We start from the raw sequence: 22,994 nt of genomic DNA, 5'->3' as shown, positions 1-22,994 counted from the left end.
CAAATTTCAGCTTCAAGTTCCTGCACAGTTCTTCGCAGTCTGGCACTTTTTTGTGAATTAACAATTTCAAGACAATGTTAATAGCCATTATCTTAAAATCTTATGAGTAAAAGAGCTAAATACTTAGCTAGCATAAGATTAGCATTAGCGTATTTGTCCTAATTTCTGGGGAGCCATCTGAATATCTTTCTTCTATTAGCTAAGGATCTCTCCATACCTGGAATATCTAAAAATCACAGAAAAACACTTATCTTTGATCCTCCTATAAAGCTAATCTGATAGTACAAAGAGGGATGCTCATGGCACACAACAAAGTTTTGAATAGATAAAACCAATCATCTTTTAGTAATGCACAACAAAAGAAAAAACAAATGGGAAGTTCTGAAATATCACCACTCCTTTCAGATGCTGTCTAGCTGACAGACCAGCAGAATTTCAACTCCAATAGGCATGAATTAGTTTCCAGGCAAAGAAGCAGAGATAAAAGGGGAAGGGATTTAAAGAATTTCTCATGGGGTTTTGTCAAAGTTTTATTTTCTGCTTGGTCTACAGAGGGAGGGCTCAGCTGTGATTTTGGCCTCTCTATTTTTTTTATTTTTTTATTTTATTAACAATAAACTTCAGAGTTGGCCACATAAAACATGGTAAGTTTTCATAGATTTCTCACTGTGTCCTGTCTAATCACCTTCACAATGTCTATTACCTTTTGGGATGAACAGAATAGAAGCTAGTGAAACTGTAACCTTAAAAAAAAATATTAAAACATTATCTAAAATGACTGAATTTTCAGTTATTTGCACTACATTCTTACCATTCATACACTTTATTTCATTTTACTTTGACCTCTCTACCAATCATGTCATCACAATATGCAAAGCGTCCTTGTTAGCAAGACATGATATTGACAGAATGGAAAATTGGAGGCCTGACCTGCTGACTTTACCGCATATGCCCCTGGAAGTGCCTCTGGTCTTAGGTTGGTGCATCAGCTCCTCTATTTCTGATCTGAGAACCTCCCAGAAAGTATTCCAATTCAGGAGGTGCATTTTATGGAATAATGAAATGAGGAGAAAAAAAAGAAAGATTAAACTCCTTAATACTGAATCATTACAAAACCAAAAGCCACAAAGCATCTGTTGCAGGCAGACATCACTTGTAGAGGTTTTCACACTTATACCAGCTTGCTCGGTACTGTTGCTATCAAACAGACAGTGCAGCCATGGCAACAGCTTCAAAATAGCTAACTCCTAAGAGTTATGTAAGACTCTCCAACCGATCCTACTTTTTACATTTTTAAATTAGAGCTTTGCTCTTCACTCATCTACCTTCTTCCTTTTTACATGCTTACACATACCATATACAGTATATTGAAACAACACTGAAAAGTTTAGCAAGGACCAGCATCCTCTGTGCTTTACTTTCCCCCAGGCCCACAATGTGACTGCCCCGGCTGATCCCTTAGTTCAGCTCTTCTGGGGCCAGCCAATGCGGCAGAAACTATTGCACCCGCTCCCTTGGGCTCCCCTCCCCACAAAAGACTAAATATGTCCTTCCCACACAATGGCTGAGCTCCACTGGCCCAGAGCCTGTGAACACTGAATGGTCTTTCTGATTCAATTAATTCAGCAGAATTACACTAGCCCATTACCCCCCGCCTCATCCCATGGAAGCCTAGAAGATTGTTTCCTTTAGTTTTAACAAGACCCATAGAGTATCATCTTCCTCCACTGAAGCTTACGGCAAAACACACTTGCTGAGAGAGTCCATATCAGACACCAAAATATATCACAGGAAAAGCAGCAACATTTTGCAAGGTTCAAGGATTTCCAGTTCATCAGTGGCTAACCAAGAAGGAGCACCTCTTCTACTGCTATGGTACTGTTTCTTCTTTATTTTTAATTAAAACCTTAGAATGCCTTGTATCTAACTGTCTGCAAATTTTTTTTTCACTTACTGTAAAATAGCTGAAGCTTTCATAGAGTATTGTTGTTTGTTTTAAGGATAAATAATTTCAGACATTTATGCCTAGAACAGAAAGAAATTTCTTTGTAAGAGAAAACACTATATAGTTATTGTGTTGAGGAAGATGACCTTTATTTTACTGCTGGGACCATTATTTTCCCTGTGTTCCTGCAAAACAAAAAAGCATTATGTGATGTCCAACAAGAGTCAAGCAAAATACATGCCTCTTGCAGAAGCATACAATCATCCAGCTGAAAGCCATAGTGCGATCTGATTTCCCAACACTTGTCAGAGTCTCCTGTAATATCGGTTCAGGAACCTTAATCCAATAGACAAGGCCACAAAAAGCAGATTCACCCCTCTGTTTTCCCATAACGGAGAGGAGAGAGAGAAACTGTGGCTGGTCTTGGAGGAACCTTTCACAAAGGCGTTGGCAGAACTGGTAAAAACCTGTAGCAAACAGGGCATCCATGAAGGAAATGCGGATTCTGGGAGACAACAAAACCCACCAATTGATATAAAACATAGAAAATAATTCTGGCTACTAAAGAGGTCTCATTTTGACCATTCTCACATTAAATCAAAGCAGCTCGCTCTGAAAAAATACCCAACAACCTAAAAACCCAGATCTCAACAAGTAGGAAATAAAATCAAATGGTAGAAGGGAAGCATAACAGATCAAACAATTACATTAAGTTAATGTGAATGGTTTATTTAAAAACTGTTTTAACATGTCCTGAAATACTGTTGCGTTGGGGTTTTTTGCATTCAGCCATCAAGGACTTACAGCCAATGGCTTCTGCAGCTGTAAAACTGGTAGCATCAGAGGGATCAATTCTCATTAGCAGCTATTTACTGGTACAGAATGAGTGGAATAGTTTTATGCTTTGGAATTTATTTTTTATTACAATCTATTCTTTTACTCAGATCAGATCTCTGCCTCAAACTCTGCCTTTTATTTTTATATATGTACACACATAAGCCAGCTTATACACATATATAACATGTATACACACACACTCTCACAAGGGCTTTTGAAACAGACCTAGACATAAGAATGTGCTGTACCAGTTACAATTTAAGAGTATGTGTACATCTTGATTATAGAAAGAACAGACTTTGCACAGAGAATTCTCCATTTCCACACTCATGAATTCACCCTTGCACACAAATACTCATATACAAAACTCCATCCACTCAGAGTATTAGTGCTGTGATCACCACCTGGCTATGAGGACTACATCTTTACAGCATTTATCAGTGAGAATGTGGGCATCAGCATTTCTTGCTAACAAGCTTGACACAGCACCAAGCAGTGACCTTTTACAATAATTACAAGACATCCAAATTTATTGCAGTCCAAAAAAGTTTCAATGGGGTGATTTAAAAAAATCACATTACATGGTTTCTCAATGATACTTTGGGTATATATGAATGAAAGCTCAATTCTAAAACTTCTCTATCATTTTAATAATTAGGAAAATAATTTCACCTGGCTCAAGATTTTACAAAAGCTTATTACCCAAGTCTCATCCTCATGAAATGAGCATTCATGCCCATTTTACACAATGAGAAACTGAGTTCCAAAGTTGACCTGTTGTCTTCCAGATCTCTTTTCTAAATTCCAGACAACATCCACACTCATTAGTGATGGCAGAGTATTGGGCAACTTCATCTTCTAGAGTTAGGTCTAACAACAAAAGCCTACGCAGACTTTTCTGCTAATGGTAGAGCTGAAAGTAGGTCAGTCTGCACAATTTCTTTTGTTAAACATAAGGCATTTGTCACCTTCAGCCACAGCTTTTGCAAGTTAATCACTTCAGGGTGCCATTTCAAAAAGCAAGAGAACCTGCTAGGTCACAGCTGCATGAGGTTTGCTATTTCAGTGGCTGACATTAATGCTGAATCAGAAACAAAATACAGGGACAGCAGGAAAGACTGCACTTGGTATCTCGTCTATTCTTGAAATTCTCTCTAATTTTCAATTAAAGATGCAGACTTCCTGCTATTAGCAATGAGAAACAGTGAACCCTGGTGAAATTCCTGGGTGATTGAGCTAGGCTGGTGTACAAATTGCATGTGGTGCAGCATAGCTGAGAAGGACAGGCAAGACTAGCAGGCATGCCAGTTGCCATTACTTCAAGCCCTCTAGACAAAAATAGTATCATTGATCAGTATTTCAAGAGACTGCTGACATACTATTAGAATGGCAGCCCTTGTGCGGTCTTTCTGTCAGGGATAAGCTCACAAGTAGTCTCTCTGATCCCCAAGAGTGCATTGCTTGAAGTTCAGCAAAGATGCTGGCAACTGCAGAACCACAAGGAATGAAATAACCCCTGAGCAGTAGTCTCCGCAACTGAAGGTCACAAGCAGTCATCCGAGATGACTGCTAAAACTTGAACTGTTGAGTTATAACCTTTGGGTGTCCAAACAGAAGACACAGTCATGAACCTTTAAATGGCAGTTTTTTATGCACTTAAGGATAAACTGATGTTTAACTTGTGATCCATTTTTCCAGCTCTCCTTACTGGAGGGGAAAGCATTATTGTTTGCAAGTTCAGCAAACCAAGTAGATGGATAAGCATTCAATCTTTTAAAACCCACTGATGTATCAGAGGTTTCAGTTACCCCATCATACACTTCTGTAAATCTGACCATAGGCTGGGACTGATGTTTGCCATGCTCAGCAGGCCCTCAGATGCATAGAGAGATGACAATGCAGGACTGTTGCCTGCAGCCCGTACTCAGACAGGCAACTCTTCTCAAGTCCTGGCAGAGGCTCTCAAGAGCTGGACGTACTTTGCTGTGCAGCAGCTGCAGGATCCTACCTCGGAGCAGTCTAACATGGCCCACTGCATCTGTGTTCAATAAGACTGAGTGCACCAAAGCACCCGTAGCTCCATCTCAGCTCAGCAGCTGTGCACTGTCTTCTGAAAAAGGGTCATTCAAGGGTTGTTTACTTAGAGCAATTATCACATCCACATCAAGAAAAGCAATTCCCCCCCCCCCCCCCCCCCCCATTTTAAGCTGAGCTACATGTATCCCGCTGGGAACCCACTGCAATGGAATAAACGACTTGGAGCTTTTGCCTCCTCCAAGTTTCAGGCAAAATTATTCTTCTTTCCAAGCCTGAAAAAGGGGTCAGGGCCTAGTTAGTGTTGCTTTCTCAATACCCGAAGCTGAAGTATTGTTAAATTCTTCATTTCTTGGTCAAAACAAAAATCATACTCAAGAAATTTCATATTCATCTTTCAGCTAAGTGTTCCTACAGATTTTCCTGCAGAGTATAGCAACCGCATTTTTCCAGGGGGATGTCTGCTTGCTTTTAAAATAGCTTCTTGTGTAATTGTTCTTTACTGACAGTTCTATTAATCTTACATGTCACAAAAGCTTGTTTTTAGAAATTCTGTTCTGTAGGACAAATTTGTAAATTAAAGCAAGAACAAAGTATCTTCACACTTAGATTTCAGTGTAAAAAAAGTGAACACCACAATGCAGATCCTTGCAGCATATGACAGTTAGCTAATGCTCAATTTCTTCCACCACCATAATCTTAATTGCCATATATTACATACAGCCCACAGCATCGTTTCTCATCTCTGCACCTGCTCAGGCTGGCTATTCTATTACTTCAGCGAAAATGACTTTTCCTTTCTAACACTGAAGGACTAAACGAGCAAGTACCAAAATCCCATTGCCATGAGCCAAAACCTTTGCAGCAAAAAGGGCTGTAGGCTTGCAGGAAGAGTTGTGGGGTTTTTCCCCTCACTAAGAGCTTTACCCTTCAAGCTGAAAATCCCTTGGCTCCTGCTCCAGCAAACCACCTAAAACCCTTCACATGGATTATGTATAGCAAGCAAAAATGTTCTCCTGGATTCTGGCAAAAGGTCTTGGCATATTGCTCAGCCAAGCCCCCAGAGGCTAACTGAACATGGAGTGACACCAACAGAAACGCTCCTTTCAGCCCTGGAGGACAGAAGGGACCACAGTCCCTTGTACAAAGATTTTTTTTTTTTTTCCTCCCTGTTGAAGCGGCTGTTGTGATTGATTTTGCAGCTTTTATAACAGTCATCCCAACTTCCCCTACTGCTCTCCTTTCATGAGTACTGTCAGCATTGAAAAGATCTTTGTGACTACGGCTATTGAACTTGTCTGGCAGTTTCCAGCCACCAGTCACAAACAGCTCCCTGTACTGGCTGCACAATGGGACTGGTATCACAAGAAGGAGACATAGAATTACATGGTTAGCTTAGAGCAGTCAGGTCCACTATGAGGCACCATCTAAACCCCAAAACTCCTTGCTCCGAGAACAGTGGGAGGAGACACTTATTGCACAGGAACTGGTAGTGCTGCCATTTTCATAAAGGCAAAACCCAGGAATAAACACTGGCAATACTTGCACATGCATTACAGTTTAAGCGTGTGTTTTGAAATGCTACTTAATGTTTGGGGCAGATTATCCTACTAGAGGAAATATAAATCCTTGCAACTCATTTGGACTATCGTGACTAGAAAAAAAAAGATACTCAACTAGACTATGTTCCTACACTCTATTCAAGGTGGTCAGACTTCCCCAATAATTAGACTTATGCTTCCTATGGGCCACTGTGGGCTAGTTACTAAGAGAAAAATACAAAAGCCCTGTCCTGCCACCTTCACTCAGGTTTATTGCAACCACTTTTTCATTATTTGGACAAAGGTGGTAGAGGCAACTTTTACGGCCAGTGACAGAGCCAAATTCGAAAATTGTAATTATAAATAAAATACAACATGCACAGCTTTTCATTTATAGCTCTCAAACTAGTTTACAAAACCAAATATGACAAATGAAATTTTTAGAAAAAGAAACTCAGTTAAGTGACATGCCCAGAGCTGCATTGCTCACCATGAGCAAAGGGAAACAGAAATCAAGACTACCTGACTAATTCAAATAACCTTCCTCAGACACTTGCCAGGCCTTCAAAAGCACGGTGTACATGAAATTGGATTATGCTCCTGCGTTTCTGGCAAGTCGCCTGCATGACCCTCAGTCTAACAAAACTTGCCTTAATCTGAAGTGACTGCCCATACACAGTCCAGTGAGGCATTTTGTATATGCTCATTAATGGCTTTTGTGGTATTCTGTCTTTCCCTCTGAAAATATCTTAAACAACTAACTCTTGGATGCCAAAGAGATAATAGATAAATAGATAAGAGATAATGTGGGGACTAAATCAGTTAACTGCAAGAAAAACAGTTTGCATACTAGATATGCCCCACTAATGAAGTATTTTGCTCTTCATTAGCTAAAAGATATTGACATTAAATAACATATAACTTTTCCAAAGTATACACTTCAGATCTAAGCACAGCAGTAGCCAGGATGCTTTTGTAAGCTTCTACACAAAATCAATGTAATGCTCAATGTAATGATTCCTTCTTGTTTCGCCGTTCTGGCTCCCATAAACACAAGCTCCCCTGGAATTCTCCTTTTGAGGTTTTGGGTTCCTCCTCCTCCCCAGGAAAAAACATCTAGGTGACCAACATTTTAAAACCATACATTGAGTGTCATGTGATTGAATACAGTTGACCTAACTGGCTGAAACCGCTGCCAGTTTCTTCACATGCCAGGGAGTTCAACCAGCAAAAGACACAATGTTCTTCAACTAAAGCAAGATGATAGGTGTTTCATTAGTAAAGGGAGAAGCAGTGAAAAGGGGCATGTGTTAGGTGGAAAGTGAAAATATTTTAAAGGGCAAGAGGGGGGCGAAGAAAACCAAGACGACAACTTCCAAGGAAGAATAGCCAGTAGAATGACAGCAGAAACACAAGCAGAGTGAAAATCCTACTGAATCCGTACAAACACAGAAAAAAGAACAGGAGGAAATTAAAAAGAATAAGAAAGCAATACAGTAAAAAAAAAAAAAAAAAAAAAAAGGGTGGAAACAGAAACAATATGACTTGTTTATTTTTGCTTTTACCAGTTATACCACTACAGCCATAGAAACTTTCAGTTCATGCGTGCTGCAAAAGTGAGAAAATTTGTTGGTGACATCCGAGGTAAAAATGAGTTGCCTGTCTTTCACTCACATGAGGATACTAGCATAGACTGAAGAAATTCCTAGTGCATTGCATGTTCTTCCAGCCATTCGTCTTGCACACTACTGTGCAGCAGAGTTGGGTTTGTTGCTTCCAAAGCAGGACTGCACCTGCCTTGTCAAGCAGCCCAGACAGCATTTCTGGGCTTTGAGACCTGCTGAGCAGAACTTCACCACTTAATTCTTCCTACTACAGCCACAAAGGAGAGCAGCCAGGAGACACGTTGGCTGTAGAGATGACACAAATAGGCACTGTCTTAGAACTAAATAAAAAGGGACATTTTTCACAAAGTATCTCAGAAGAGTGGATAAAGTTTTACAGGGCTGAACCTATGTACATTCATAACTCTGCCTTTCAGTAACACCACTAGACTTTGTGAACGCAGTCCTGTAAAAGAACTAAGACCAAAGTGTCCTCTAGATAAGCTGGTCTAACACCTGAGTTTACATAAAACTGAACACTGTGTGGAAATTTTGTGGGTCTTCAAACTAAGCAAGTTACAGCAGCCACTACATTGCTTCCATCAGTCATTTCTAGACCATTATACATAAATTCTAACTTACTTTCTTTTCATATTGCTTGCAGAAAGGAAGCCTCTAAACCCTACCACTGTACCATTAACTATTGTCCTCTACGAGATCTGAAAAGCATGAAGGCTGTAGCTCTCTTCATTTGTCTTGTAGGATCAGCTTTTGCTATTCCAGTAAGTCCACATCATGCTATTATTACTGGGCACTTAATTTCTCATTTGTGAATACTCTGTGTTATCCCACTGACCTATACAAGATTTTTTATTTACATGCAGATACTGAATATATTTGTCTATTCTAGACCCATCCCTTAAACTACAAACTGGGAACCCATGGACAGAAAACTCCAGACAAGGTACTCTTCTTGTTCTTTAAACATTAAAAGGCAACCTATATTATTAATCTCAAATATATAAAACACATTAGCACATATGTAGTGGTTGGCAAATTGATTTAGGTTAAAAAAAAGTAGGCCCTCTCACCCCAAGAATTAGTACCAAGCATCTCATGCATTGCATATTACATAGATAGAAAAAGAACAGGACAAAATCTAAAGCTCACAACAGAAGTTTCACTTATTTGAAAAAACTACTTTAAATGAATCCATATTATCATTACATCCATATTCATACAAACAATAAGCTCCACTGACAGCCAAATCTGTGGTTATCGCTGCTCCAGTAAAAAAGGAGGATACAATCCTCAATTTATCACACCAAGTGATCATATGCAGTCTCAAACATGTTAAAATTTCAGCCATCATATGTTTCATTATTCACAAATACAGTATTAGATACAGCTCATCTTGCAAAGTACAGTGTGGGTGACAAGCCAGATATACAGCCCTGATGGTAATGAGACAGATGACTTCAGCAGCCCTACGCCATATATGCATGCTAATGACAGAGCTCACAGTTTTGTGTTCATGGTTGACCCAATTAAAATTCCTTTTTATTGCACCATTCGGGTGAACATTTGTGGTTCAGATACAATGGACCTTGGCTCCAAGCCAATGGATGTTTTGGGAAAACTAAATTCAGAGCATGCTCTGTAGTAAGAAATGCAAAATCCCAACTCTTATGTTAACCTTTTTTTTAATTATGAATTATATCCCACTCTGCACAGCTTTCCAGATCCATTTCATTTCAACCCCAATGGTGCTCTGCATATGAAAAACAAAAAATTAACTTTTCCTAATGAAGTATCCAGCAGAACAAATTATGGTATAAACACTAGTTTGCAGTCTACAGCTGTCTCCTAGAAACAACTCACACAGAAGACACTTGCATCAACACAAAACATTGTAATCACAAATCACCAGTTCTAAGTGAATATGCAACATCTAATAAAGGTCAGTTGTCCCCTAACAGTAGCTAATGACAGCTACATTGACCAAAATTTGCCATCATATTAAGAGACCCAAGTATCTTCACGAGCAACTGAGTTCTAAGTATATTTTATCTTGGGGTCAAAGGTATAACAAAAAGCAGCAGCTGAAAGCCACATCCAGGCACGTCTCTACATTGAAGTTGTGGTACATAACAAGGCTTCCTGTCACGACATGAGCCACATCTTTCTCAAGCTACTGCTTCAAATACAGGCACCCATAATAGACAATCTTAATGACTGTTTGGTCTTACATTTTCTAACTCTATAGAACTGGAAGCCCTTCAAAGACGACTGCTTTTTGCTTAAAGACATATAATATGTCGTACACAGTGGTGCCCAAAAACACACGTAAAAATACCCTGCTCTTTTCAAATGTTTTAAAATCAGCTTGAGATGCTTGGTAACACATAGATCACTTTTTATAAGGTCTTCAGGAAATGTGCATTTAATCTGGAAAAGCTCTTCACTGAATTTTGTTAGATTTGAGCAAACATACAGTCTTTCCCTGAAAAAGTTAGAGTTGGAAATGACGTAGCGCATATATTGCCTAGTACTTCTCCTGCATCAGCAAATACACTAGGCAAAAGACAAACTTGTAGAACATTCAGGTACCACCTGACATTAGGAAATATGATATAGCTGATCTGCCAAGAGCCAAATTAATATTTATAATCCTACCATTTAAATTTGTATCAGTATTTGTTAGTGGAGTGTTTGTTTCCAAGCAGTCACGACTCTGCCCACGCTAAAGGAAACGCTATCCCAGCAACTTGGGCACTGAGGTCTCATCTTCACAAATAAACCCCACAAAAGCTTTAAGGAAAATCAGCATCAGGTGCTATATTGTAGTAAGCAATAAGCAACACTGAACATCCATAGGTGTTGTTCAGAAATACATCAGATGTTGCTGCTATTGGAAGTGCCTGTACTCACCCAGCAGCTGCTGTGATACTAACAGCAGCAGAAAGACAATTGCTGCAGCAAGAGCTAACAGTCATTTTAGTACCTGCTTTCTCCCCAAGCATTTGAACCTTTTCCACTGAAGTTACTAGTTTTGCTATTGGCTTGACAGCATGCAAAAAACCAAAAAAAGCCACTCAGCAAATACCTATGACTCCTGCTAGTGAGCTTATGATACAGTAGTTGCCACCAAATACAATAGTTCCTGAAGGAAGCAATGATGTGTCAGACTCAAAGTAGATGAATGCGTTGATTGTGAAATAGTTAAGATGCAGTGCGCTCCTCAGGAATTGCTACGACAACACCTTGTGAAAGGTGCTCTCTCTCCCCTGCCCCTCTTTTCCCAGGCCTCTCATTTATCTGTGTAGGAAGTTGAGTATCACATCCCTCTTCTCTGAGGTAAGTGATAATTACTGCAGCCTACAAGTGCCTGAAGTTATGACGCTAAATTATTAATTAAGCATTTTGAGATTTCACAAGACACCCATATGCATCTATCTCCTCTGAGATCTTAAACATAGGCTTCTTCAGAAACTCCAGCAATAAAAGAAGGAACAGAAACAGATTTGCTGAGAAATAGAAATTACATCAGCTGTGAATTTCATGTTCTGGACTACCTTAAGAGGAGCATTTACAAAAAAACAGTCAGTGTCATGTTTTGCAATACAAGGAAAAAATAACATTGACTTCAAATAAATTCTAAGATTTATTAATCTACTTGTTAATTTTTTTTTTATTTTTTTTTTAAGACTGAAGATATTCATCCTGAAGCCCCAGAGGAAGAGAACACAGGGTATGTAGACAAGGGTGATTTGCTGCCCAGTCACAAAAACCTAAAACCAGAGGTATCAGTACCAGAAGCTGAGCACAGGGCTGAGCCCCAGACCACTAGAAAACAAGGAAGAACTGGTAGCGAGCATCAAGTGAAAAATAGCCTAAAAAGCATCAATTTCCTTGCGCTGCACAATAAACCAGGTTTGGCTTCTGGTAACCAGGACAGTGACTCTGGAAGCAGTGGCAGAGAACAGTCCAGCTCTGAGCATTACCAGTTCAGGAAGCATGAGAAACACAGCAATACAGCCAATCGAGATGTTCTGGGCAATGCAGAAAATCCCGTGGATGCTCTCAGTCTTGATCATGAGCATAACATGTGGAAATATAATAAAAATACAGTTGGCCTATCTGAAAAAACCAGTGAAAGTGATGAAGAAGGAGGTCTGGAAGAAGAGGATGAGCAATGGGGTGAAGAAACTGATTACAGAGATACAAAGCACAAAGGCCACCAGAAAAATCAAGGTAACCAATACAAAAGACAGCAAAATGAAAACCATATGCAATCTGATGAAATCCTGAGAGATTCCAGTCAACCAATCCGGATAACCAAGAGACATGGTGAGAAATCTGACCTAGAGGAAGAAGAGAAGGAGAACAGCCAGAAGAAGGCCTATAAAGAAGAAATCCCCCTCTCTCAAAAAACCCATAATGAAGATCAGGATGATAAACAGCAAAGCCAAGAGAGGAAAGACAATATTCCATATCAGAGTGATCATGACACAGTGGTGAAAAGACAAGATATGGAGGACAGTAATGTGGATGATGATGGTCACGACAGTGGTGATGTTGGTGGCGAGGAAGATCTCAGCAATACCTGGAAAGAAGCAGCCTATGAGGAAGAAGAGAGAATCCAGAGTAATGACCAGGAGAGCACCAGTACGGAGCATGAAGAAGAAGGAACCACTGATGATAACACTGCAGTTCGTAGAGACACCGAAGATTACCAAGATGTCAATATTAAAGACCTTATTCACTCTGAACAAGATTATTATGATCATGAGCCACCTAATTCTGGCAGTGAGCAACAACTGGAAATGAGTAGCTCTGTTCAGAGCATGAATTCAATGGAAAGTGACGATAAGGTAAATCCTCTTTAAAATAAAGTTGGAATACTAGAAAAAGGGGGGAGGGGACTAGTCTCAAATTTAAATTCCTGATGACTGAATGGACATTTTGGAGAAAATGAGGTCTAATAATTTATTAATATGCAGAAGTCTCATCTCCCCTCTTATTCACTATTCATCTGGTTCATGCTGTGCCACTTCACATGTAACATTTAGATGAATTGTACTAGAAAGGAAATGAGCACAACTCATGTAAGAGCTCCAGCCCTGATGAGCTGTGTAATGAAACATACAAATAAGTATGGACACACAGATAAAAAACATGGAACCCAGTCTCAAGCTGACTAGGAAAGCCTGTTCGCTCCTCTCTATCAAAGATTTTTAAACACTACCATACAAAAGCGAACAGCTTGGAAAGGCAGGGCTAGAGTCCCCGGAATAATTACTATCCTGGTGGCTAGGGCACTTTCACACAAGATGAAGGATGTGGGTCTTGTCCCTTCAAAGGAGGGTGTTGCATGCAGATGTCCCATAACCTGGTCAGCCATTAGATAAGCAGTGGACTATCAGGGGTGTTCTTCAAAAGAAAGGAGTGAGTTTTCCCATGGCTGTTAAATAAGGATCTGCAATATTAAAAAAATGATGGGACGCATCCATTTGAAAGAGGGCAGGCACCTCCCCACAGCACCAAAGAAGGGTCAGAACTGAAGATGTATCCTTCCCTTCTCCTCCTGCTTCACATGTCTGGCCTGGCAGCTCACAATGCTGCTGCTCCCAGGCACTATTGAGAGGCAGTTCATGCTCACTGACCTGGAGGGCCCTGGTACAAACTAAGACATGAAGCACCAATTCTGCCAACCTCAAAGCACCATGCTGCTGCATGTCAAATACTGCAGAACCTCCAGATGCTCAGGCCTTACTGAGCTCCTGTTTCACTCTCTCCACCTCCTACTTTTTTTTTTTTCCAAATAACTGAGTGCCTTAATACTACCAGAGGCTTTATGTACTTCTCATATAGTTTGCATAGCAAGCTCTTTCTGCTGAAAGCCAAGCAAACTGTGCGTCAGTCAGCTCTATATTTGTACCTGAAAAAATTTTGTCCAAGTATTTTTTTCTTCCCAAGATTTACTACAACTTCTGCTTATGTCTCTGTGACTGTACAGGTTAAGACTACAGGCAGTTCCTATGGCAAGATGGAAAGTGCAAGCAACAGGAGCGAGAAGACTCTCCTGGGTAAGCCACAAGCAACACCATCATGTAACTGCTAACTCTCTGCAGCTGGGGAATCTGCTGGTCTGCATTTCTTTTCTGCCTTTGGCAGCACATGATTTCACATGACTGAACTGTGCTTGTGCATAATCCTGCATTGCAGTTATGTTTGCAGAGAATCCTTTCCATACACCCTTTGATTTACTCATTTGTTTGTGAAAAACATGTGTAGACAGTGCACAAATTTGTGTCAGTTATACAGGAATGGGATTTACCTTGCATTGAACCCATTCAGTTTCAGAATAGTACCTTGAACTCACTAGGAGTGGGACAAGTACCAGTGCTGGATTCAGCAAGGCCAGATGGGATATGTTTCACCAAAGGAAGCTGGAAGTGAATAGGACTGGACTGCAAAGGAAGCAGTCCCTACAGAAGAAACAGCTTTTTCTGAGAAATTTATTTCCCCATCCAACTCAAACCTGGGACTGCTAGAAGTCTCACAAAAACCCTCATTTAAAGTTTGGTTTGCTTTATTCAATACAAAATCCAGTTGCATTTTAACAAACTTAGAAAAAGCACTTGACTTCCTGGTGAATATTGGGCTGTATTTTGCTTTGACTGTGAGTAGTACCTGACAAACATCCCCTCTAACAGTCCCTCCTTCTTGCTATGATTGCTAGACCCATGTAGGAACTTCCACTGCAAAAGAGGTAAAGTCTGCCATGCAGACAAACAAGGGAAACCCAGCTGTATTTGCCAAGATCCTGCTGCTTGCCCTTCTACCAAAGACTATGAGCATGTAAGTATTTCATTCAGTGCCCAGCATGGGGCAAAGCCAACGAAAATGTTTACAAGTTAACACATTCCCCTGCTATTATTTAGAATAATTCTACCCTAAAAAGCATGCAAGTGGGTTTGGGTGATTCCAGTAATTGTAGAAGTATAAAGTAGCCAAACTCACTGATTATAGCTTGAGAATAGTATGAACACATGTAGATACATAGTACCTAAAGTGATTTGCTTCACTTAGTCTCTCAGGGATCATAGATTTTCCATGTCACTAAAAGTTCCATTTATCCATTTGAAGTTTTAGAGCATATATTGAATACTAGTACATATCTAGTGTAATAATCCTGTACCATCTCAGAAACTATATTACTGCCACACAAAAATAAATACAAGTGTCTTGAAACTGGGTAAGTACAGACAACTAATCCTTATATAGGCATATAACAACTACAATTTTTAATACCTCTAATCATATGTATTCCCTGTGGGTATTCACAACTGCTACACCACATGTTAATGATACTTTTATTATTGTAATGCCTAGATGAGTGACCAGAATTTTTCCTCAACACAGTGGTGGTGGTGGTTGTTTTGTTTTTCATTCCTCCTCTAGGTTTGTGGTACAGACAATAAGACTTATGATGGCACATGTCAACTCTTTGGCACCAAATGTCAACTTGAAGGGACAAAAATGGGACGCCAGCTGCACCTAGACTATATGGGCTCCTGCAAATGTAAGGCTTGTTTTTCTATGAAGAATTCACCTAGGTATAAAGAGCCAGTAACCTTAACCACCCAGCTAGCCCTAAGTTATCTGCTTTCTTCCTGTGCTCTCCCCCTTCTCCATCAATTATCTGCTAATTAAGATCTTCAAACCCTCAACATGTCTAAAAAGTCACTTTTTCTATAATTGACGGTATTAAGCATCTGAATCCTAAAGACATCCCTCCTGTGCTTACACCAATTTGTTGTCAACTCTGTCTTCCCCCTGCACTGTCTTACATGCTCCCATTGCTATAGCATCTGAAGATGTTTTTTAATACCTTGACCAGAAAACCAGTATTTACAGCCAGTTAATAAATGAAAGTGTCAAGTCCAAAAAAAAACCCCCAAAAACTACTTAGATGCCAAATGCAGAAGTCAGGATCTAAAAGCCAGAACTGATTTCTAAGCTCTTCAATTGCTGCGTACTCTGGGAGGAAAGTGCATTCCCAGCCACAATATTCCTTTGCTGTTGAGAACTCTGCTTTCATGCAACTGACTGATAAGTTTCACTGCAGAACTCTGCTCAGAAGCTGCACAGATATATAAAGGTTGTAGCTTGTACAACTGGTTAAAACTGTGCACCAAAGAATTGTATATTCATAATTCAACCCATTAGTTGCATTCCCAATTTTATGTATGAACAGCTCCATCAATTTTAAGTTTAACTGGAAGTTTGCTAGTGAGAATCAAATCTAACTTGGCTCAGAAATGTTCAAATGGGGACTTAACAGATCACTTGTTAACAAAAACTTTCCTGTTTGGCACAGACATCCCCTACTGTACTGATTATGAAGTGGATCAGTTCCCCCTCCGGATGCGAGACTGGCTCAAAAACATCCTTATGCAATATTATGAACGTGATCTGGATACTTCTGGATTTCTAACTGAAAAGCAAAGGAGTAAGGTCAGCAACCCCTTCCAAATAAGATCATGCAGTTACATTGTTAAAGCTGGACTAACCACATGAAAAAAAGTGATTCACCTTTTATGAGTTCTCCCATTTCCCATGAGCATTCCCTTTCTGGTTAAGGCAATTTAGACTCAATTAGATTCACAAGTTGCAAAATACATTTACACGTCCCCTCACACACATTTAAGCTGAGACACATTTCTGCTATGAATGTTCCTTTTGTCCAAGCAAATGCGAGCCAAGTGTACTAATCTGAAGTTAGTGTCTACAGACAAGAGGCACAAAAGTCAGAATTAGTGCACACCTAGATAAACATCATTCACTTGAGAAGACATGTATCACAACCCGGACTAGACAGACCAGGGAGTCCTGCTGAATTCAGAATTCCCTTGGGCTAACTTAAGGTGAAATAACACCAAACGATCATCAGTTAAACATTTTATTCATGACAGAAGCAAACTGAATTTGGGAGGCATATCAGTAGGTGGTGTGGTTTCTCACAACAGGAATTAGCATGGAACTTCCTCAGTGAACCCTGTAACCCATGGTAACCATATACATCAATTCCTGGAAGACAATAAGGAGAGCCCTCCCATTGAGTCACAAGGTTCAGAGCGGACCCCTTTGCTTCCAGACTCCTCCTCAGAGAGGAGCCTAGGGGCAGCTGGATCCACTCCTAGTCCCAGACTTGGTCAACAGTTTGTGTCTAAAGGGATGAGGTATAGGGATTATGGAAAATGAAAAAGAAAGAGAGAACAAGACAGGAGGAAAAAAAGGAAGAGAGAAAGATTTCACAGGTCCTGGGTCCAGCATTGGTTCAGTCAGACAAGGGGTCCAGTTCTGGTGGGCTTACACACCTGGCGTTTCAGTTTGTGTCCTTTTATAATCCTTGCCCCTCCTATGGGTCGGCACTCAAACTCATTAAGCTAATTAGGTGTCCTGATCAGTTTGTGAGCCTTTGGGAAATGGGTCAGTGGGCTTGGGGGTTGTTTGGGCAGTAACTTCCCCTTCCCTGCAGACGTGTTCTTTTGCCATGCATGGTGACCTGTCCTGCTCAGCATATCAAAACAGCCTATCAGAACATCATATCAAAACAGCATGGTGAATTGCCCTGTTCAGCATATCAGAACAGGGAACTGTGCACCCTCCAGCATGCCCTCCCCATCCTGTTGCTGATCAGCTGCTTTTCATCTGTGGTTCCTCACTAGGCAGGGTTTGTTATGTAGAGTTGGTAGTTAGGCAGAACTCACCCCACCACGATGTTTGAGATGTTAACTCTTTCAGTCTCTTACAACATGAAACGGCTTCTGTTCAGGGAAGTGCTTTGTGACAAACCTCTTGGAAAGGTCAACTAATACATAGATAAGGATGACCCAATTCATGCAGTCAATGCCATTTTCCAAAGGACTTGAGGAAACTAAGCAGTCATAAGATTGAAGGTCTGGATACAGGTAACTTATTAAAAGACAGAATAAGAGGGAACAGCCAGCCAAGAGCTCACCTGTGAAGTCCCATGAGTTGAAAAGACTTGTGCCATTCAGCTTTCATTGAGTGACCTGGAAGATGAAGGTAGGTGAGAAAGTCTGAATACCTGTGTTTTGCCAGCAAAGGAAGGAAGAAAGACTTGGACTCACCATCCAGAAAACTGCTCAAGGACATCATAAGGTTGAGCGACTGGGCAGTCATGCAGCAGGATTTGAGACAGAATTACAATAGAGAGTTTAGGGGACCCTCATGGGGGCAGGGGATCCCTGCCTTGGACCGAACAAAAGCAGCTCCTCTTCTGTTCTTGAGACACACCTTGTACTTGGCCATCAATACTAAAGTACCTGAAAATGCACTCAACAGTTAAGGGTATTGTTTGCACTTTTTAATGCAGTCACATACACTGTCCATCTACACCACGATATTCAAGGGCTATAAAATTACAAAAGTCTGATGCTCTGTTTTAAAAGACCTGCTTTCTACCATCCAGTTAGACCTCCAGCATCACACCACATTGGCTTAAAGTGGAGTAAGCACCTATTACCATTGGGCCTTTTTTTTTTTTTAGAGAAGGATTTATGTCAAGTGAATTGGTGACAGTAGTTTGTTTTTGAAGATAGAGATGCCATAACTGCCTAAAAAGCCATAACTGTTAGAAAATAGTTTAAGTTAAACCAAGACCTGGGCTGCTTTAACTCAGGAGTAGGAGGTGCATGCACTAGGTCACAGCAGGTTTATACCAAACATGCTTGAGCAACACCAAAGACTACTTACAGAGTTACCAAGAGGGACATTGACCTATCCGGAACATCTCATACTAAGTATGTGAATTAGATGACTTCTGAGATGGCTTATTTCACACCAAAAGCTGACTTGCTTCCCTTGGGAGAGAAGATCAACAAATGTGACAAAATTGGTTTTATCTCCTATCAACCTGAGGCTACTGCCCTGCTTAGCTAGGTCTGACAATTAGGCCACAGGAATTTCACTTCCTTTCTAGTTACTACCAAAGTTGACATGGAGAGCAACAAAAATCATCTGGACTACTTGAGGCAAGCTTTTCATGCTGTGCATAGTCACAAACACTAAAACCCATTTCCCATGGTATTTTATCAATTTTCATTTCTCCAAACCACCTCCTTGCTGGATAGTTCTCTTCAGGACAGATCTTCATCCATAAACAAAAAAATATCAATTTCTCTGTTGTGTTCAGGTCAAAAAAATCTACCAGAATGACAAGCGCCTCATGGCTGGCGACCACGCAGTTGAGCTGCTCCTGCATGACTTTGAGAAAAACTATCACATGTATGTGTACCCTGTGCACTGGCAGTTTCATCAGCTTGATCAGCACCCTGTTGACAGGTAAAAAAAAAAAGAAAAATCTTTGCAGGTTCAGTTGAAGTATTCTCTACATACAGGACCAGTCCCTCAGCTGATAGCAGCCAGTATCCCCCTCTAACACAGAACTTCTCTCATTGTTCTGCTAAAGCCATGCCTTAGGTCAGAACCTCTTGCCTTTCATAATCATCACGTATTACACCTTAAGCTATACAGTGTCTTAATAGCTACTAATGCCCCGATACTGGAAGAAAACAAGGCTCATGAGATCCTGTTATTACTGAAGCTAAGAGCTACAGGCTAAGTACAAAGGGCAGAGGCCTGTCAGCGATAATTCACTAGTGAGGTACCCATAGTTTTCAACTAATACTACAGAAGTCTCTCACTTCAAGAAGCAAATATGGTAAGGACAGCACCAGTGTCACAGTTCAGAGGAAGCCCCCAGCTTCTGAGAACGACTCAGATTTCAGGCTTTTGGTCATGACACTCAGTGGTGGGATCCATGTTTCAAGGCTGCAGGCCCTCAATAGCTCATGCTGATCACACTTACTGTCTTAGAACAGAGCTAAGCACGTTTGCAAGCTTGGTTTCCTGAACATTAATGGCAAAACTCCACAACTGATGAGTTGTGAACAAGTCACAGTAATACTTGTTCTAGAAAAAAAGTCAGTGAACAAATAGCAGTTAAAACATTTTAGTTTATCAGGTATTACACTTCATTGTCACAACCTGGGACATTCACTACAGAAGGAGCACAACAGAATCCACCAGGGCATCTCTGTCAAAGCCATCATTGTCATCTTCTAGCAGCTTAGATCATCTTTGATGATCCTGATGATTTATTAATGAAATATGTACTAATGAAATACTGCTCTTTCTTTCAGATTATTAACACACTCAGAGCTTGCGCCTTTGAGAGCCTCCCTTGTTCCCATGGAACACTGCATAACCCGTTTCTTCCAAGAGTGTGATGGAGACCAAGACAAACTCATTGCTTTGAAGGAATGGTGCCACTGCTTTGGGATTAAGGAAGGTAAACGTAAAAGAACAGGCAGATGTCCAGGACAAAGTGTTCCTATCAAGACTAGGCACATTCTCAGACCACAACATACAGGAGAAAAATTGTAGCCAGAAGCTCATGGCTACTGTGCACAGAGGCAAATGGAACAGTAACAAGAAGACTGCAAAAGGTGCAAGGTTCATGAATTGTTTTATAAAGATAGGAAAAAGTCATGTTTTCCATGAGGAAAAATTTGGGAGGTAGTTTGTAGTAAATATCAAATCATTCCTGTGTGGTGTCTGACCCTATGTTCTGCATGTCTCTCTCTCAAAAAACAGTCTATTTTATCCTTCAGTACCAAAGGAAAGGCAAAGCGAGCTTGTACTATTAAATCAGTGGTCAAAGTATATTGATTGAAAATGCATTTAAAGATCTTAAGCCAAGTAGGGAAAACAACCAAGATCTCTCACTGATTAAGTAACTATGCTCACCTCTAGATTACTACATACAACACAAATGTTGTCATCACACTGTAGCTGCAGGCCAAACCATCTATTTTAACTAACCTGTCAGATGCAACACATGCTTAGATGGTGCCCAGCAGACTGCATGCATCAGGAGGCTTAGGCAGGGACAGTTTCCAAATCCTAGATGGGTTAGGCATATGTTTGGTGCAGCTCAAACCATATCAAGACATCTCTAGGAAAGTGAAACACTAGGTACTACCATGCTGGTGATGTCTCTAGAATTAGGCAGCAGCTGAACAGAAGCTGTCATGACAGCAATTTGAGATTTACATGACTACATTTAATCTAAGGCATTCTTTTTCCAATCTACCTTCTTCTGATCTAGCTCTGAGTAATAGCTGAACAATACTGCCAGTCATTAAGCAAGGGTAGCAGTAGCACAGGTTAATCCTAGAACAGTTACATGACAGAAGGCATTTGGCTAAACATGTGGACTAAAAAATGTGTTCAAAATCCTACTAGCAACTCCCTAATTTTAAGTGGAGGCTGATTCTGGTCAGAGGTCAGACATGCAGAGCCTTCACTCTGCCCAGAATTTTTCTAGCTCTTCTGATGACAATTTACCAGTGTCGTGGTTTAATCCCAGCCAGCAACTAAGCACCACGCAGCCGCTCACTCACTCCCCCCCCACCCAGTGGGATGGGGGAGAAAATCGGGAAAAAGAAGCAAAACCCACAGGTTGAGATAAGAACAGTTTAATAGAACAGAAAAGAAGAAACGAATAATGATAATGATAACACTAATAAAATGACAACAGCAATAATGAAAGGATTGGAATGTACAAATGATGCACAGTGCAATTGCTCACCACCCACCGACTGGCACCCAGCTAGTCCCCGAGCGGCGATTCCCCGCCCCCACTTCCCAGTTCCTATACTGGATGGGACATCACATGGTATGGAATACCCCTTTGGCCAGTTGGGGTCAGCTGCCCTGGCTGTGTCCTGTGCCAACTTCTTGTGCCCCTCCAGCTTTCTCGCTGGCTGGGCATGAGAAGCTGAAAAATCCTTGACATTAGTCTAAACACTACTTAGCAACAACTGAAAACATCAGTGTTATCAACATTCTTCACATACTGAACTCAAAACATAGCACCATACCAGCTACTAGGAAGACAGTTAACTCTATCCCAGCTGAAACTAGGACAACCAGTCACAAACCATATGTGGAAGTAAGTTGCAAGGAGTTATCATAATACACACGTACTCCTGCCAATGATTGTTCATCCAAAGAGGGGTTTAGGGTCAATCATTTATGAAGTGGGGGGTGGAAGGGATTCTTGGCTCACAAACAGATCAAGGAGACCTGACACTAGAAACACCTATCAAGAAGGGACTAAATGAGTGGCTCCTGAATATGATAGCAGCAACCATACTTGTTTTTTGTTATGGATAGTGTTCCCCTACATAAGCCCTCTGAAACTTTAGTGTATCACTTTCTTGATAGTGGTACAGCATAAAAATGTCTCTTTGGCATCAAACATTAATAACATTTTCTTCTTTATTGCAGAAGACATAAATGAAAACCTCCTGTTCTGAGCCTGGCTGAACAGAATCCTAGTGCTGCACTAAAAGTGGTGAAATATGTGAATCCTGTTTATTTCTGTAATTAACAGCTTCATAGTTTTCAAGATAAAGGTGGCATAAGGTTCACTGCATTCTTATCAAATAACACAAGTACAGAAAAGTTCTACATTCATTAACAGCAGAAAAATTTAACTACTTCAAGTGGTACATAGCCAAACAACCAGTGTTTTCTCCCACATGTACCCCTGATCTCTCTGAACCAATAAATAGTACTAACCTGATGACTTAGCAGTTCACAAAACTCTTCAGTAGAATTATAGGAAGTGGATTTTACCATATGCTGCAGAAAGTTACCTTGAAATAGGACTTGTTTCCTTTAGTTACTGTATTGTCAGTTTAACATGCTGCATAGAAGCCTCAAATAAAATAGAAGTCTACCTAGATATATGGTTTTGTCAGAACTTTGTCAAAGAAAAGGTATCAAGGCAATGGTTCAATGGTGTCACAACCCATGCTGGACAAACCAGGGAGGGGTTGTGGTGAGTTTGGAATTCCCTCAGGCTAAATTAAGGTGAAGTGACACCATACAATCAGTTAAACATTTTCTTTGTGGCAGAAGCAACCTAAA

General features: G+C 40.5%; 1 protein-coding gene across 3 annotated transcripts; it reads left to right on the top strand.

Annotated features, from left to right (window-relative positions):
- Positions 1 to 1,322: 1,322 nt before the first annotated feature.
- On the top strand, positions 1,323 to 22,809 carry SPARCL1 (SPARC like 1). Of its 3 annotated transcripts, XM_030026476.2 has the most exons (11): positions 1,334 to 1,875; positions 8,626 to 8,743; positions 8,872 to 8,925; positions 11,669 to 12,835; positions 13,981 to 14,050; positions 14,707 to 14,825; positions 15,429 to 15,549; positions 16,348 to 16,484; positions 19,189 to 19,337; positions 20,198 to 20,346; positions 22,350 to 22,809. In XM_030026476.2, exons 2-11 carry the CDS (start codon positions 8,690 to 8,692, stop codon positions 22,376 to 22,378), a joined length of 2,049 nt encoding a protein of 682 aa, XP_029882336.1. In that variant the 5' UTR covers positions 1,334 to 1,875; positions 8,626 to 8,689; the 3' UTR covers positions 22,379 to 22,809. The 3 variants fall into 3 exon arrangements, with proteins under 3 accessions (XP_029882356.1, XP_029882346.1, XP_029882336.1); XM_030026486.2 differs by lacking the exon at positions 8,872 to 8,925 and having other exon boundaries at positions 1,332 to 1,875; XM_030026496.2 differs by lacking the exons at positions 20,198 to 20,346; positions 22,350 to 22,809 and having other exon boundaries at positions 1,323 to 1,875; positions 16,348 to 16,488; positions 19,192 to 19,331.
- The last annotated feature ends 185 nt before the right edge of the window (positions 22,810 to 22,994 follow it).

The sequence above is a fragment of the Aquila chrysaetos genome, chromosome 1 (genome assembly GCF_900496995.4).
Source record: "Aquila chrysaetos chrysaetos chromosome 1, bAquChr1.4, whole genome shotgun sequence".
Classification (NCBI taxonomy): Eukaryota; Metazoa; Chordata; class Aves; order Accipitriformes; family Accipitridae; genus Aquila; species Aquila chrysaetos.
Note: the sequence above shows the minus strand (reverse complement) of the source record. Positions and strands in the feature narration are given on the sequence as shown.